General features: G+C 40.9%; 1 protein-coding gene across 21 annotated transcripts in view; it reads right to left on the bottom strand.

Moving 5' to 3' along the window:
• The window catches only part of camk2g2 (calcium/calmodulin-dependent protein kinase (CaM kinase) II gamma 2), a 159,388-nt gene that overhangs the window by 45,393 nt on the left and 95,852 nt on the right, over positions 1 to 18,143 (bottom strand). For all 21 annotated transcript variants that reach the window (XM_037781500.1, XM_037781480.1, XM_037781484.1 and 18 more), the window contains exons 7-10: positions 17,262 to 17,364; positions 15,117 to 15,200; positions 14,828 to 14,922; positions 1,485 to 1,607 (exon numbers count right to left, since the gene is read on the bottom strand). In XM_037781500.1, the coding sequence (XP_037637428.1) occupies positions 1,485 to 1,607; positions 14,828 to 14,922; positions 15,117 to 15,200; positions 17,262 to 17,364 (405 nt within the window). The remainder of the gene's footprint in view (positions 1 to 1,484; positions 1,608 to 14,827; positions 14,923 to 15,116; positions 15,201 to 17,261; positions 17,365 to 18,143) is intronic.

Below are 18,143 nucleotides of genomic sequence, written 5' to 3'. Positions count from 1 at the left end.
GAGCAACGAAAATTTACATTTCAAATGAATTCATGCTTCTCACAGTACTGTAGTCTGTATGAAATGATTATTATGCTATCACACATTGTTAAATATATGAATCTTTGTTGAATAAATGCTTTAAAATGGGCATTTTTAACATCAGTGGTCAACACAGACGTCGTTTGCATGTAATTCTGCGCCCAATATTGATGTTGCAGCAGTGTTATTTAATAAAACATAAATAAAGTTAACGTTTATTACATCAAATTAATATTTTGACATTTAAAATTTTCATTAATCGCCGTTAAAATCATGTTATGCGCTCTGTATAGAACATGGTTAAGCTTAATGACCTTCCTAAACAGGCAGAGGCATTACTTTTCACCACTTTTCTCAAAAAACTCTTGGTCCAAAAGACATCACTCAAAGTGTCGCCAAGGGTCTCCAACACGTCGCCAGTAGCTCCCGACCAGTAGCTCGAAAACAATAGAAAAACGTTGACAATGTCCAGACTGAGTGGACACAGCCTGGCCATAGAAACAGGCAGAACAGACTACCCAGGGAGGCCAGGCTGTGTATATCCTGAGTTCATCCATCTCCCCAATCCTCAGAAAATACCATACTTATGTGGGGGAAAAAATCAATGTGCAATATTAGCTGCAAAATATGTTGATTGTTGCCACACAATAACGGTACGTGTCCACAGGCTCCGTGCTTTCCACGCTCCCCATTCATTGTCTATACAAGAAGCCGCGCAATGCATTCCGGTAGCGTGGCGTCGCGATTCGAGGGACTAGGCGTCACGACGCCCGCTCCTTATTTGCATGAAGTTGAGGTCCTGGCTGCTTTATGCAAATCACGGGCGTCCGACGCGACTCGCCGCCTCTCGAAACTCCCGATAATCTTTTAAACTAAACGTTGTCGAGCCAAAATAAAGACAGATTCATCAACTGCATGGATTATTTCTCGCCTCAAATGTTTTCAGAAACACATTTCAGTGAACTATTTACGTGAAATAAGAGAAGAAAGTTTCCAAACGAGCCTCCATACTGGTTCCGGTTTGAAAGCTGGGAGCAGCAGCCAACAGCGGGAAAATGTTCGTCCAATCAGGAGCCGAGTGCCTTGTTTCTAGGGACAGCCCACCAAGCGTCCAATGTTGGGAAGCGTCGCGTCCCCTCGCGATAAAAAACGCCCCTGTGGACACGTACCATAAGAGGTGCTACAAGCTCTGAACATGTTTCTGATTGACTAAATCTGTAAACAAAATTATATTTTAAATGTATTTGGTATATTGTGATTGTGATTATTTCTTGTAAAATGTATTTCATTAATATGTAATTTAGCTTTGGCAGTAATGTAACCTGAACATTCATGCTAATAAAGCTTATTTGAATTTGAATTTAAAAAATGCGCTATAATTTGTTGGAAGATGGCACAAACATCTACTCCAGTATTTCACATGCTGGAAACGATTTGTTTTAAAGAGGACGAGTGTGACTTACGCAGACCCAGGGATGCTTGATGGCCTGGTCGGCAGTGATCCTTTTGGCGGGGTTAATTGTTAACATCTGATTGATCAGATTCTTGGCCTCGGGGGTCACTGTGTCCCACTCTGGAGAGGGAAACTGAAAGAGGGACATAAAAGAGGAAGAAGTGTTAAGAATATATGTCACTGTTCTCGAACTTTCATTGAACATTTTATCATGGAACAATTGGCTTAGCAGACACGCATATGCACACATATTGTTTATATACACTATTGTTCTTGTTTCAGTCACTAGTTCATATTTTTTCCTTTCGCATTAATTAGAGATTCAACATTTGGATTCAATTCGAGATTTAAAACACTGTCTTCTCAGCATAATCAAGAAATATTTAAAGGGGATATATCATGCTCATTTCCAGGTTCAAACTTGTATTTTGGGGTTCTATTAGAATAGTGGTTCCCAACAATTTTCCTTGAAGCCCCCCTTGTATCGAAGAACTGACATCATCCTCCAAAAAAAATACTTATCCTCAAACAAAATCCTCAATTTGAACAAAGTGACTCAATGTATTAAATGAGTTAATCTTTTTTATTAAATCACCTTCCTTTAATGAATATAGCTCGTCAGTTTCATCATCATAAATAAAGTGATAATATCTTGACGGATTCGCCAAGCGAATGGTAAATGGACTCGCAGTTATATAGCGCTTTCCTAGTCTTCCAACCACTCAAAGCTCTTTACACTACATGTCAGCATTCACCCATTCACACACACATTCATACACTGATGGCAGAGGCTGCCATGCAAGGTGCCAACTTTGCCCATCAGGATCTAATCTAAGTACTCATTCACACACCGATGGCTATGCCTTCAGGAGCAATTTGGGGTTAAGTGTCTTGCTCAAGGACACATTGACATGTGACCCGGAGCACCGACCTTCCGGTAGGTGGACAACCTGCTCTACCCTCTGAGCCACAGCCGCCAAATGAAGATGATCTTTTTTTTGTAACGACATAATTAATTTACTATAATAGTGTTACAGCTGAAATAGATTTTTTGTTTTAGTGGTTAAATAAATGTAATTTATGGTGCTGTTGGATTGCTACTAGACCGCCCCGTTAATACAGCTGCTGGCCTCCTTTTGACCGCAGTGAAAATGTTGTTTTTGAAAGGCTAAATGCCAACAAATATGGATTGAAGTGGAATATTTTGTTCGATTTTGCTATTAAGTGGGGAAAAAAGATATCTTTTTAAATATTTTTAATGTATATACATACTTTTGCATAAATGAACTAGTAAGTGAGACATTATGATTTTAGTTATACATGAGCAAATCCAATTTTGACAACCTCAGAACAGATAAATTCTGGCGCACCCCTGTGACCTTTGGCGCCTCTTTAAGGGGGGCCCGGTCCCCAAGTGGGAAACCACTGTACTAGAACATGTTTACATGCTTTAAAAGGACAGTGTGATGGATTTGGCAGCATCTAGTGGTGTGGATGTAGATTGCAACCAACTGAGTACCCTTCCACTTGCTCCTCCCATTCCAAAGCTACAGTAACGCGAGCCGCCAAGTGCAAAATTGTGAAAACTTAATTTCAGGTGATTATACACTAATGAAAAAAAAATAATGAATATTCAGGGTAACTGCAGGTTTCAACAAGTCAGATTTAAGACCATTATGAATGCAATTTAAAACCTACTTCACGTCCATACTGGCAAGAAAGTACTAAGGAGATGAAAGAAAATTGGAACCCAAGAATTACTTGCAAAGTAAATTTATTTATTCACTGAAACACTTTCCTTCCAGCAGTTTACCCAGTCTTTGTCCAGGTTTTCACAGTTTTGAAAAAGTTGTCCATTTTAAAGTTAAATGCATCAATCTGGTGCACTTTGAAAGCAAAATTAAGAGACTCTATCTTGTGCTCTTGTACATGATTTTGTGCTGTAGCAGTGGAGGACTGTAGGCTACTCAAGTACTGTACTTAAGTACAATTTTGAGGTACTTTACTTGAGTATTTCTATTTTACTTAACTTTATAGCCCACTTCTACTCCACTACATCTCAGAGGGAAATGTTGTACTTTTTACTTCAGTTATTTATTTATTTGACAATATTAGATACTATGTGCAGATTCAGATAGTTAATACTAAACAAAAATCAACTAATAAACTGTGTATTATTAAGTAGTATATCTTTATTAAGCATATAAATTAGTTAAAATGAGCACCTTTATCAGCTGCAACATTGAAGTGATGAACACATTAATGCATCAATAATTATAATACAATAATATACCATAATATATATTATTGTGAAATGGGGCATTCTGCATAATGAGTAGGATACTTTTACTTTTGATACTTTAAGTATATATTTGATGCTAATACTCTTGTAATTCAGTAACATTTTAAATGTAGGACATTTACTTCTAGCAGAGTATTTTTACACTGTGGTATTACTTTTACTTTAGTAAAAGATCTGAGAACATCTTCCGTCACTGTGCTTTAGCAAACAATTTAATCATGAACGCGTTGGTTGTCACACCCACAATGCATCATGGTAAACAGCCAGTGTATCAAGACGGGTGGGTTGGGGACATCTCCACAGACCCATGACACACTGAGGATGGTCCGCTCCGGTTAAGAGTTGCGACCGGAGCAGGGGACTGCCTGACGGCATAGCGAGCTCTCAATCAACAGCCCCGTGGAGCCGCGAGCTACTTTCACCCCCGGCCATTTATTAACGCCAACTGGCGATATGAAACTATATTAAAACATCAAACGAGAGGGAAAAGGAGTTTTGTTTACTTTAGTGATGTTTTTTGCTGCGGTGGCGAAAACGTTACCAGTTGAGACACTGTCAAACCTGCTGTGCAGCGATCCAGCCCAAAACAAAAACAGATGGCTTGTTTTCTTTGGCAGTTTTCATGGTTCACTGTGCTCATTATGTTACAGCGGTGTATTGCCGCAATTGCAGTTACAAATAACAGAAATCCATTCAGTGCAATGCATATTAGAAAATAGCTTTTTCCATGGAAGACACCTGTCAGAGCTGGAGACAGAGCGAAATTTGACGGAGCAACTTCCGTGTCAGTCACGTTTTTCAATTCAATTCGATTTATTTTTATATAGCGTCAAATCACAACAGAAGTTATCTCAAGACGCTTTATATACAGAGCAGGTCTTACACCGTACACCATAGTTTAGAGACCCAACATGACAGAGTTCCAATTGTCAATGAGGCCCACATGGTTTGCTGGAAACCACCTCGACAGCCAGCTGTGGGATGACTTCATGCGGCTATACATGTCATCACTGGTCAGGTTAGGGAGGGAGCCAGAGAAAACTACGGAGTCCGACATTGTCTTTGCATATGTACACACCGACTCCACATTAACTTTAGTGACGTCCGATTGGCGTAATCGGATGTTATTACCGCCGACATGAATAACAATCTTATTGTATTTACGCTTATCCTTAGCCAGCAGTTTCAAATATGATTCAATGTCGCCCACTCTGGCCCCAGGGACGCAGTTAACTATGGTAGCTCTGGCCCCAGGGATGCAGTTAACTATGGTAGATCTGGCTCCAGGGATGCAGTTAACTATGGCAGCTCTGGCTCCAGGGACGCAGTTAACTATGGCAGCTCTGGCTCCAGGGACGCAGTTAACTATGGCAGCTCTGGCTCCAGGGACGCAGTTAACTATGGTAGCTCTGGCTCCAGGGATGCAGTTAACTATGGCAGCTCTGGCTCCAGGGATGTAGTTAACTATGGTAGCTCTGGCTGCAGGGATACAGTTAACTATGGTAGCTCTGGCTCCAGGGACGCAGCTAACTATGCTAGCTCTGGCCCCCGGGATGCAGTTAACTATGGTAGCTCTGGCCCAAGGGATGCAGTTAACTATGGCAGCTCTGGCTCCAGGGATGCAGTTAACTATGGTAGCTCTGGCTCCAGGGACGCAGTTAACTATGGCAGCTCTGGCTCCAGGGACGCAGCTAACTATGCTAGCTCTGGCCCCCGGGATGCAGTTAACTATGGTAGCTCTGGCTCCAGGGATGCAGTTAACTATGGCAGCTCTGGCTCCAGGGATGCAGTTAACTATGGTAGCTCTGGTCCCCGGGATGCAGTTAACTATGGTAGCTGGCTTCGCTAACTTCACGTTTCTCAGAATAGAGCTGCCGATAACCAGAGTTGGTTTCTTAGCAGGTGTGTCGCTGAGTGGGGAGAATCTGTTAGAAACGTGGAGTGGTTTTTGGTGAACCGTGGGCTTCAGCTTACGACTATGCTTCCTTCAGGCAGTCACCCAGCCTCCCGGCTGCTCGGGGGTTGCCGGGGGACGGCTAGCAGGAGCTACGCTTTGCCGGTCCGCACCGGCTAGGGGCTGGCTAACTACAGTAGCTAATGATAAAGTGCGGAACCGGGCTTCTAACTCGCTAACTCGCTAACCCTCGCCTCCAATGCAGCAAGTTCACTACACTTAATACATGTACCATTATCACTAAAGGAGGCAGAGGAATAACTAAACATGAGACACACAGAGCAGGAAAGAGCAGGAGAAGGAGAGAGAGAAGCCATCGCTAGCTGCTAAACTACTGCTAAGCTACTGCTAAGCTACCCCGTGACCAAGTCATGTGACCGAGCGGACGCTACTGCGCATGTCCCATCCATAGTCCATCTGCCCAAGATCCGGGTACTTTTCCAGACGGAAGTTGAGCCATTTAGGCTTCATGCGCCACTGAGCAACTTTTCATAGAAATGAAACCCGCCTCCAACGCTGTATCCAGTTCTCGTGAAAAGGGTGTGCTCTGATAAATTCTATCCGGGGAGCACAGCTATATCCTTTTGGTTCTGTGTTATAGTTTTGTTTCGGCGTGCTCAAAAAACTAAACATTTAAAAGCAAGATAAGGCATTTCTTTTATTAAATGAAAGTTAATTCATTAATGAATTTTCAAGACCTGCCAAAATTGTATTTAAGACATTTCATGACATTTTAAGACTTTTTATGGCCTTAAATTCAGGTTATTGGATTTTAGACTTTTTAAGACCCTGCGGGAACCCTGACCTCTTATATTCCATTTCTGCTAATAGATCCCCCAAAATGTTACACACTGGTCCTTTAATGTTCAAAATTAGTGCCTGTCCGTTTAAGTGCCTGTCTCTTTAAGACCCCCTCCTGAAAAAGCCCAGTCTAATGAGCCTTGACATAGGAAAGGTAGACAGATCTGAATAGCTTGTTGCATCACATGTTTTCTGATCTAGACAGCCCACAAAAACTGACTGGGTTGTCGTTTGTTGGTTGAAAAAGTGAATCTTTTTATGATATGTCCCCTTTAAGAAATGTTACACTTTGCAGAGGCTCAAGAGCGCTGCATCTGCAAAATGTGCTACAACAGGTAGTGAGGCAGATATCAGAGCAGCATGTATTTTGCCCCCACATCTGGAGACTGGACATTATGTTGCTATTTATGAACAGGGGAGGCTCTGTCAGTTATGTTGGTTAAAAGAAATAGAAAATGAAATGCACTTTTTTCACATTGTCCTTTAAATATGATGATCTGAGGAAGAGGACATTTAGTAAAATGCTCTGACACTCTTGACTGATATAATTATAAGACGCAGCAGGATTGAGTGTCATCTGTGTGTGTTTGGAAGGTGCGTCTCTCCTTACTGGATATGCATTCAGGGAAGGATTTGAGGAAATATTAGCAGGAAACATGTTAACAAAGGTTTATTATGTATTCTGCTGAATTTACTAAGGTCACGCGATTGACGTCAGTTTTGCAGTTTCTCCTCTAAAGATCAAGCATAAACAACATTGTGCAAACTGTATTTACACAAATCACTAGGAAGGTAGTGGTGAGGAAAAGAAACATACATTGAATATAGATTTGTAGAAAAAACAATTACATAATTAGTAAAAACATTTTTATTAATGAACACAACATCTATGGAGGACGGAACCTGCCAAAATCAGAAATAAATGAATAAATAAATGACTCAATAAAAAAATAAATGTCATTAAATGTAGAAAAAATAAATTGAAAATAAATGTATTCATTTATTAATTGATAAAATGTGACTTAAATTGATATTTCTGTTTTAATTTCCCTTTTTATTTATATTTGTATCAATTGCTTTATTTATTTTTATTAATTTTTAAATATTTTTTTCATTTATTATCATTCATTTTTAAATGTATTTATTTATTTTGCATTAATTATTTATTTATTAATTTTTTCCCCATTTTTTTGTATTTATTTATGCATTTATTTTACATTTATTTTTAAATTGATATATATTTTTTTTATTTATGATTTATTTTTATTTTGGCAGGTTCCCTCCTCAATAAATATGTGATTACTGTGACACAAACGAATAGCAGATGGGGAGTTTTGGTTTGTGTTCATTAAACTTGAATATGAACTTGACCATTCATGAACTATAAAATCATTGCAGGCTGCAACTAAACTTTTGATTCTTTTTTTTGGACATGTATGAGTGCATTTGACTGCAACTGCCTCAGTATTAAATTCATAACAACACCATCTCCCCCTGCTCCGCTCTGAACCGCTGGACCGGCTGCTCTCTTTTGTGAATATTTTGCATCTTTGATTTGTCTTCACTTTGTCTATTTTTTGCTTTCTATGAACATGTTTAACACTTCGGATCCCCAGGAAGAATAGCTGTTGTCATGGCGTCAGCTAATGGGGAACCTAATAAACTAAACTAATGTACTAATAATTGTGCTAAAAAATATTTTATCATCATTTTAAGATCTTTAGTAAACCAGGCGCTGAATGCACACGGATTGCAACCACAAACTGAAACCCAAAGCATGCATTTGTGCAAAGCAATTTTCTTAGTAAATCTGGCAGATTATCTAGACAATGTATGGACACTAAAAAAGGTGTTGTATAAGTCAGTGGGCTAATTCTGGGTCTGAGAAGTGAAGCCAATGCGGAAGTGCCTTAAACTTGCATGCTTTCTATCAGCCAGCAGGGGGCGACTCCTCTGGTTGCAAAAAAAGGCTGATTGTATAGAAGTCCATGAAAAAATGAGCCTACGTCTCTCTTGATTTATTACCTCAATCATTGTAAACATGAGTCTATGGTCTCAATCACTAGTTTCAAGTCTTCTTCAATACAGCAAGATTAGGGTGACCAGGTGTCCGACTTTACGAGGTACTGCGCAGCATTTTTATCCCTTGTCCCACGTCCCACATATTGAGACGATGTCCCACATTTTCATTGGCTCTAGTTCTCAAAAGTCAAACCACAGCAGGACAGACACTTTTCTAAAATCTGTCTTTAATCCAACGGCTGTGAAGAAAGCAGGGAGGGCTTTCATCATGGGGCTTTGTTTGCTGTCAAACTGCGCACATGTGGGTCAAGTGCAGGTCAATATTTCACAGTCTTTGCTACGCTATGCCCAACGGAGAATATTGTGAGTCACCACAAAGTCACAAGCTCTGCAGATTTAGGCGGAATACGATGGAAACTAGCATAAAGAAAAGGAAGAGCAGCTACAACAAAGACTGTGAAACTACTTATAAGTATTTATAAGCTGGTGGAAGGCAATTCTCAGAGTTTTTTGTGAAATTTGCCAGTTATTTTTCAATTTCACACGGGGTAATACGACTTGGAAGCAACACAGTTCATGTGAGTCTCACACGAAACGTGCGGATCAAATAGAGACGTGCCGATCTCTGGATGCATTCGGGCAAAGCATAGAGATAGGCATAGAGATGTTACAAGATAAGGGGCAGAATAGAAATGTTTATTATTCAAGTTAGATAGACATATCAAAATTGTAGACTATGGCTGTATTCAACCGCCTACTACATACTATTGATGAACGCAGTATGCAGTATACAGTACATACTACATACTACTGACGAGCGCAGTATGCAGTATACAGTATACAGTACATACTACATACTACTGACGAACGCAGTATGCAGTATACAGTACATACTGCGTTCCTCAGTAGTATGCAGTATGCAACGGTTAAAGCGATGTATTCGCAGTATGGTAGACGAGGCTGTAGCCTTTAAACCAGCTCTTAAATCACTGAACAAAAAAAAAGAACTCGTACCACTATTGCAATATAATCGAAAAATACAACTTGAATTTTGTTGTTCATGTTCTGTTTGTTCGCTTTATAAGATACTGCAGGTTTAAACTATTTATTCTAACAGCTCATAGTGAAGACAGACAAACAGGATCATCAACGACGGGAGACGGTAAATAGAAAATATTGATCCACAAAATTTACATTACTCAAACTTCTTTTTCAGTTACAGAAACAAAACAGTGGACTGATCTCCCTCCAGATATTAGAGAAATGTTAATATTATTTTATAATGGACATCTGTATTGTGATATTTAAACAAACTATCCGTCAACCAGGAAATAAAAGCCTCTTGTCTACAGACCGGTCTCTAGAGAGCTCCAGCCAGCTCACAGCGGTCTGTGAGCGTGACTACCTGGCTATAGCTAGGCAGTTTGTGGAGCTTCTCAACTCCAAAAACGTTGGAGTAAATGTTCGATTCACCATCTAATATCGTAAAACTGTCAATATTCAAAATCTACAAAGTTGATTTCTCGCCTTAAAAAGTTTCACAAGTGAATTTAGTGATGAAATAGCTACGAAAAATATAAAAAACGAGCCATTTTTCGCTGCTGCTGTTGTTGTAAGCATAGCCTGTAGCGTTCCAGCGCTTTGCATTGTGGGATACAGTAGGCGACGAAGACTGGTCCGATGCATACTGGAGATTTTTTCCGAATCAGTACAACATCCGAGTATTTTTGGCATACTGTAGATTTTGCGTTTGTTCACATACTACATACTACATACTGGCCTATTTGTAGTAGTACGCATTACTAGTATAGTATGCGGTTTCAAATACAGCCTATCTCTCAGCCTTGGTAGCGTCTTGTCCCACATTGTCCCACACAAACATACTCTTTGTCCTACATTTGGTTTGTTGGGATCTGGTCACCCTAAGCATGATGTTCATTTAGTAAATAATGGTCCCATTTAGAGTCAGATAGACCATAAAGCAGGGGATGCTTTAGGGCGGGGCTACCTTGTGATTGCCAGGTCGCGACAATGGCGTTGTCCGGTCTGGGAGTTGTCTGTGTTTTTGTCTTAGAACTTTAACCCTTTTACAGTGTGTTTTCACTTCATTAAAGTTAATTATAACCTCTTTGGTCAGCTAAAAATGTCTTATTCAGCTTTTGGTTGTACTTAGCTCCACCCTCTCGTGTCACTTCTGGTTGCAAAAAAACAAGATGGACACGGGCAAAACGCTGAACTTGAGGCTTCAAAATGGCCACAAGTCAATGGATGCCGTCACAGTGACTACATCCACTTCATACAGTCTATGGTATAAGTACAGTAGCTTTACTTTCTTTCTTTTGGATCATGCATACTATGTGGAATGGTGCAATGATTTGTCGTTCTTTGATGGGTCATTTCAATGGTGTGACATAAATAAAAACATTCATTAATTCTGTATTGAAGGAACAAGCGGAGGGATTTTCAAACTGTGGAGGCTAAGTCAAGTCATGTAGCCCCTCAGTTATAACAGGTGGACCTTTCGAAGTCAGCGTAGTTTCTCTCACTCTAGTCACCTACACCTGCCGCCCTCATCACTCTATCCAACTAGCATAGAGTGCCAGCAAACATGTTTACTACTAAACATCGAAGCAAGGTGTCAAGAGACATTTACTTCAAACATGAAGGTGTCAGTTAGAAAGAAAAACGAGACTCCAGACATCTGCATGACAGTGATGATACTCACAAAGTGCACATTATTACAAGTGCTTGTCACAGTCACTTCATATCAATGCTGCTCATATTATGCACATTCATTAGATGTGGTTGCTTCAAATTATGGAAATTAATACGGGTAATAAATTCCTATCTCCCAGAGGACTATGACAAGATCTGATAGATAAGCCTATCGCTCTCTCATAGTCTATCACTTTTTTTCTAAAGCTAGATGAAAATCATGCAATAACAAGTAGCATGCAATTAAAAACAAAAATTAAATTTCTAAATGCCTTTCGCGACAGAATTCGGAGTGTCGTTACTTGACGGGGCTTAAAGTGAAGGTGTCCTGTAGGGCTCATCTCAAGGCTCTGTGCTTCTTTTCCCATTCACATAAATTATGATTAACATTATGTTTTAGAATTCAAGTTTTATGAACACAGATCGAGCTCTCTAACAGACTCTACGAACCTTTGTTCTCATCTTCATGGATCCATTTGCAAAATACGCACTCAGTCAGTCAACCTGGGATGAGCGCGCAAATATGAGCTCCATAAAGGAAGGGCATTTAATAAAGCTGCACTAATCAACATTTTTATATTAACAATGGATCAAATGACTACTGTGAATTCACCAACAGTAGCCTCTACCTCAGTGTCAGAGGGAACCTTACTTATCCCGCCAAATGGTTTGTTACTCTGAGTGTCACAGTTTTGATTGGAAATTGGAAATCTTTTTTTCTCTCCACCACCGCATTAGTGTGCGTCTGAAGGAAAATACAGCTGAACTGAAGAAAACAGCCACCTTGCACATGGTTAAAACTATAAACCAGCACAAAAATCACCATTACCAACATAGCCACCATGTTCTGAACAGACACATTACATTACAAACACTAACAAAAGTAATATTTGCATTTTGGAACAAAAAAGCAGACATAAACTACTCAGTCCAGCTTTCGGGACTAGGCAGGCATGATGGGAAATGTGGGCCGTCCCTATCGCTACACTAGAGGGCACTTCCTGCATGCCTATGGCATTTTGCACTGCATGAATTAGCCTAGCGGCTAGCGGACTTTAGTAAGTTAGCTAGCTACTTTTCCTTACTAATGGCTCTTCTACTCTTACTTGGTTTAACAATAAGTCACTGCATCTCCCGACAGAACAACACCAAGGTTGAATTTCAGCCTACATGCACGTTTTTTCAGCTCAACATTGTTGAATCAGAGCAGCGGATAGTAGCAACAAGCTAATGGAACTAGCGAGTGCTGTCTCTCAGTGCACACAGACTGTGTCCAAAGCTTCTCGTCGGCCCTCGGTGACACCCATGGGTGACACACAGCAATGAGAGGAGAGAGAGAAAAAAGAGATGAGAGAGGGAAAAAAAGACAGTAAATGACAACAAAAAACATATTTTTGTAGATTACAGCACAATGCACTGCAGAAGGATTCAAATCAAATGTGACGTTAAAATAGGAGGTCAAATCGAATTGTGGATTGAGGAAAATCGTGACACCCCTATTTGTTAAACAGAACCATCTGAGAAGCTGTCATTGTAAACTGTTTGGAAAACGGCAGGCACTTTCAAAAATACTTGGTAAGTGATTGGATGAACCATCTGTCAGTCAAACTCTTGCTGAAGCCAGTCAGGAGAAGAGAGAAAACATCTTTTCCATCAAGAAAATCCTTCAGTGGCGTTCTTTATTCTTCTTTAAGTAAAGAAATACTCTCCAGTTCTGGTAGAACTGATGCTATTGCAGCAGCTACGCTAACCTCTTCAGGAGATGCCATTGTGTTTTAGAACTAACATAGGGTGACCATTATTTCAAACCCCCAAACCGGGACACTTAAGTGTACCGCAGGTTCATGCACGTGAGTCCACGCGCACACTGGTAATATGCACGCATCATAGGCGTTTTCATCAGGATGGCTAACTTGGCGCACCTGTGGCGCATTTGAGCACAGAGTGAGATCAGAAAGAAGGTATTATTATAGGAGGAGAGTCATTAGAGGCTGTGACAATCAAGACTTATCACATCCACTACTTTCTCCCCCTTTAATCACAGACTAGCCCCCTCATGACGCACTGCCAGTTTGGGAGTCCTGTAGAGAGTTTCCCTCAGAGGAAACGTATTGTTGTCTGGGCCTACGAACATTATTTTTCAACTTGTTTCGTCTCAGGATATTAGAATTATAATGGTGGAGCTCAGAGGACATTTTGTCCAGGATGGAGACACCGTCCGGGTGAAAGATGGAACGGCCGGTCCTGAGGGAGTTATAAGAGGAGCTAAATGCCTGTTGATGTGCAGAAGGAACTGTGTATAATAATTAATCAAAACAACACGTTTGATGTGCACGGAGGGGTCTGTGGATCAAAACTACACTAAATGTAACCAGCGGATATCTGTTGCGTCCGTGCGTAATTGTGGCTTGACCACGCACAACATCCCTCTCTATAGAGACTGCAGCAAGGTGTGCTGTGCTGGCTCTCTATACACTTATCTCGTGGGCACAAATGAATTAATGAGTGCAACATGATAAACGTCTATGTAAGTATAATATTATTATTATTATAATTCTGGTGAAAACCGGGACAATTTGGTAGTGACTTTTGAAAACCGGGATATTTGAGTGTTTTACAGATATTTGTCAGGACTCGGGACACGTCAGCTTGAAACCGGGACTGTCCCGGACAAACCAGGACGTCTGGTCACCGTCACTAACAGTTACCTCGCTGTGTCTCACACACACATAGAGCTGGGTACACACTGTACGGTTTTAGCCTGTTTCTGGCCCGAATTTTGAGCCGCACGACTCATTTTAGAGTCGGACCGATTTCAACTTCGTTGGGTGTTGTTTGTTGTGCAGTGTACAGGTGGGCTCTCGCACAGTTGAAGCAGAGCCACGAGCCGATTCCTCAACGTCAGTGCCTGTTTTTTTTTTTACAGTAATCAGAGCGTAGCTATCAAGATAACACAGTAAAACGTAGCTAGCTTAACATTACCTCCAATTCTCTCTGCAAAATGGACAAGCCATCCTGTCCACGTCTTCCTAGCCACCTGTGAGTCCATATACGTAGACTCCTCTCTTTTTTTTTAGGCGTTTCAGCAGACAGGATGGCACAGATGATCAAGGCAGCACATTTCTACCTTGTCAGCATTGTGACCCGTACAGACCTCTGCTAGCAAACAAACTTTACCTGCCTTCACACCATCAGACAGCCGTTGAGTTACAAGTGGATCGTTTCAGTTACTTCCGTAAACCCCCACAGTATATGCGCACGCACATTCAACTACCGTATATAACATGGTACATGCGCACGCGCATTCAACTACCGTATATAACATAGTATATGACAAGGGCCCTTTTCCTAATTTCCCTCGTTCCCCAGTTAATGCAAATTGTCCTAATAAATTCAGTATAATGTACAATTCCACAACACTACACTTAATCATTCTATATCATCGTCATGTTATCAGATTTCCAGGCATTGAACTTCCGCACACAAACAACACACATGCAACTCACATGTACAGACGTAGCGGACGGCATCTACAAGAAAATGAGAGAGAGGTACCTACGTCATATGCACCAGCCTTGATTTGTTGGTACAGTTTGTGTTGGTCCTCGTCCCAGAAGGGAGGGTAGCCCACAAGCAAGATGTACAGGATCACACCTGACACACACACACACACACACACACACACGCACACGCGCACACACACACACACACACACACACACACACACACAAAATATAAACATACGGTAAATAAAACTTATACCAAAAACATGTAAAATGTAGTTTCTTAATGAATATTAGTGAGCATATGAATGCGGCAACATACAAACAGACAGAAACTAGACTGACCACATGCCCATATGTCCACTGGCTTGCCGTACGGGTCCTTTCTCAACACTTCTGGGGACAGATACCCTGGAGTTCCTGCAAAACCTGCGAAAATATACTTGTGTCTATGAAAATGTAATAATGATATACAGTATTCTTTCAGATTACCGCCTGATTTGAGCAAGACTCTGGGTTCATCAGCCTTTCTGATCTTTGTATCAAGCATTACAAAAAACTAAAATATTTGTGTATGTGTGTTTTGGACAGACCAATGTGCACAATGACATTATCTCAACATTCCTCCTCTTCATCTACCTCTTGTGGTTTCCTTTTTAATGTAATAACCTGATTTACATCAGTTATTTTGCATTCCTCTGTCATCTCAAATATGTGGGTTACTGCCAATTATTGATACGATGCATAGCTCTTATTCTGTTAAGGTGCACTGTATATATTGAAATGCTTTGTGCATTAGTAATAAGACTTATCATTCAACTACATATACAGTATATCACTTTGTTCAGGACAGTCGTTAAGAATTTACAGTTGTACGTTTTCAACATGTTTCAAGGAGGCTTGTTTAGTACTTTATTTTCTTTAGGGAATGAATGACCTGTTGAACTCTGGGTAATCAAGACAGAAAGACAGAGAAGAAGTGGCGTAGAGCAGAGAGACACACGTGTGAGGGTCATGATAGACCAGATACATTTTCGTGGTGTTTTATAACAGTATATTAGACGGTAAAGACGACTTGGACCGTGAACTGTTTCACTGGTCAACTCGCTCGGCCGTGGGTGGTGTTTGGGACTGTTTACTGCTGTCGAAGCGTGTTTTTGCTGTGGAGCTAGGAAGCTAGCTAAGTTAGCCAAAGCGCCATCAATCGTTGGAGAATCAAGGGTCCCATCCTTAGCCTGCACGGACTAGAGCAGAGACAGCGGAAGGGAGAAGTTTCAGCGGTCGTCGCGGACGTTTGCTCAGCTCTGAGGTTCTCTTCTTGTGTGACTGGTGTTCCTGCTCTTCATCGCTGCTGCAGACCTAGAGACGGTCTGGTGTTCCTGCTCTTCATCGCTGCTGCAGACCTAGAGACGGTCTGGTGTTCCTGCTGTTCATCGCTGCTGCAGACCTAGAGACGGTCTGGTGTTCCTGCTCTTCATCGCTGCTGCAGACCTAGAGATTGGTCTGGTGTTCCTGCTCTTCATCGCTGCTGCAGACCTAGAGACGGTCTGGTGTTTCTGCTCTTCATCGCTGCTGCAGACCTAGAGACGGTCTGGTGTTCCTGCTCTTCATCGCTGCTGCAGACCTAGAGATGGTCTGGTGTTCCTGCTCTTCATCGCTGCTGCAGACCTAGAGACGGTCTGGTGTTCCTGCTCTTCATCACTGCTGCAGACCTAGAGACGGTCTGGTGTTCCTGCTCTTCATCACTTCTGCAGACCTAGAGACGGTCTGTTGTTCCTGTTCTTCTGCTTTGACCTCTGACCAAAAGATCTGTGCATGAAAATGGGTTCTATGGGTACCCACGAGTACCCACAGTTGTTGTTGCCTGTTGGGCTTGAATTTGCCATGTTATGATATGAGTTTTTTTTTTGTTAAATGCAGTACCTGTGAGGGTTTAGGGATAATATCTGTCACTGTTTTGTGTTAATTGATTTCCAATAATAAATATATACATACATTTGCATAAAGCAGCATATTTGCCCACTTCCATGTTGATAAGAGTATTAAATACTTGACACATCTCCCTTTAAGGTACATTTTGAACATAAAAAATTAGATTAATTTAAATATTTGAATCGATTGACAGCCCTAGTTTTAAGTAAATAAAACAGTACTAGCCTCTATTGCTTTGAATGTAAAAATTATATTCACAATAACACCTTAATATAACTACACTATAAACACGCAAGCAACAAGACTCTCTGTGAGACTCAACACACAAAATTGTTTTTGACAGTAATAAACAAAGTGTCCCGTATATATTTCATTCTGAATATTTAGTACTTTCTGTACTGAAACAGAAGCTCGCCACTAATTTCATTTTTTCCTATTTTCCCATGCAGTGATGGTGATGTTCTTGCTGAAGCAAAACACTGTTGCTGAAAGTGAATAGTGTGGAATACAGATAATAAGGTTAAAAATTCAGATTGTTAGTAGAGTGTTATTTCTTACCAAACCATGCCTGTTGGTCCCCCTGCACCTCGATGGCAAGACCGAAGTCTGCAAGCTTCACCGCTGCCCCCTTCATCTTACTGGCCAGGAGCAGGTTCTCTGGCTAACACACACACACACACACACACACACACACACACACACACACACACACACACACACACACACACACACACACACACACACACACACACAAAATAGGTAAATGCAACTAGTGACTGTTTTCAAATAGAGGTAGACCGATAGGACGTTTTAGAAACTATTGTTATTGGTGGAACTGGGCTCTGATAATGGCCGATGGCTGCGCAGTCACACGGGGACGTACATCACCGCATGGAGGCTCCATACACAAAGTCAAGGTAGAAGGTCATAAAAAGTTCTCTCTCGGATATACAACGCAGCATTATCAGCTCTTTGTCCCAGATACAAGACAGACAGACAGACAGACAGGGAGGAGAAGAAATCATTCACAGTTACTTTAACTTGCTTACTGTACCTATTCGGCATTCTCTCTTCTAAATAATCTAGCCACGTAACCATCTATTTATGAGATGAAATCACACGCTTAAGGCTCCTCCTTACCCGGGAATATGCACCAACATTAAAGGCCGTGTAAAGGGAAATCAGAGTTTTGTTTTTAACCCCATTATAAATGTTGGAAAATAGTTACTGAAAAGATGTGCAAAGGCTGTGAACATTGTAGTACTGGATTTTGGGGTTAGGCTGTTAAACTGTTTTTCCTTAGTTTTGTGTTCAGGAGTTTTTAGGCGGGGCTAAAATCATAGCTGGGTGACGTACTGGAATCATCCTTAACATAACTCCACCCATCTTCACAAACGTGTTTTTTAAAAAAGAAATTACAAATCCAAGGTATCATCAAAG

Source organism: Sebastes umbrosus, chromosome 10 (genome assembly GCF_015220745.1).
Source record: "Sebastes umbrosus isolate fSebUmb1 chromosome 10, fSebUmb1.pri, whole genome shotgun sequence".
In the NCBI taxonomy this organism is placed as follows: Eukaryota; Metazoa; Chordata; class Actinopteri; order Perciformes; family Sebastidae; genus Sebastes; species Sebastes umbrosus.
Note: the sequence above shows the minus strand (reverse complement) of the source record. Positions and strands in the feature narration are given on the sequence as shown.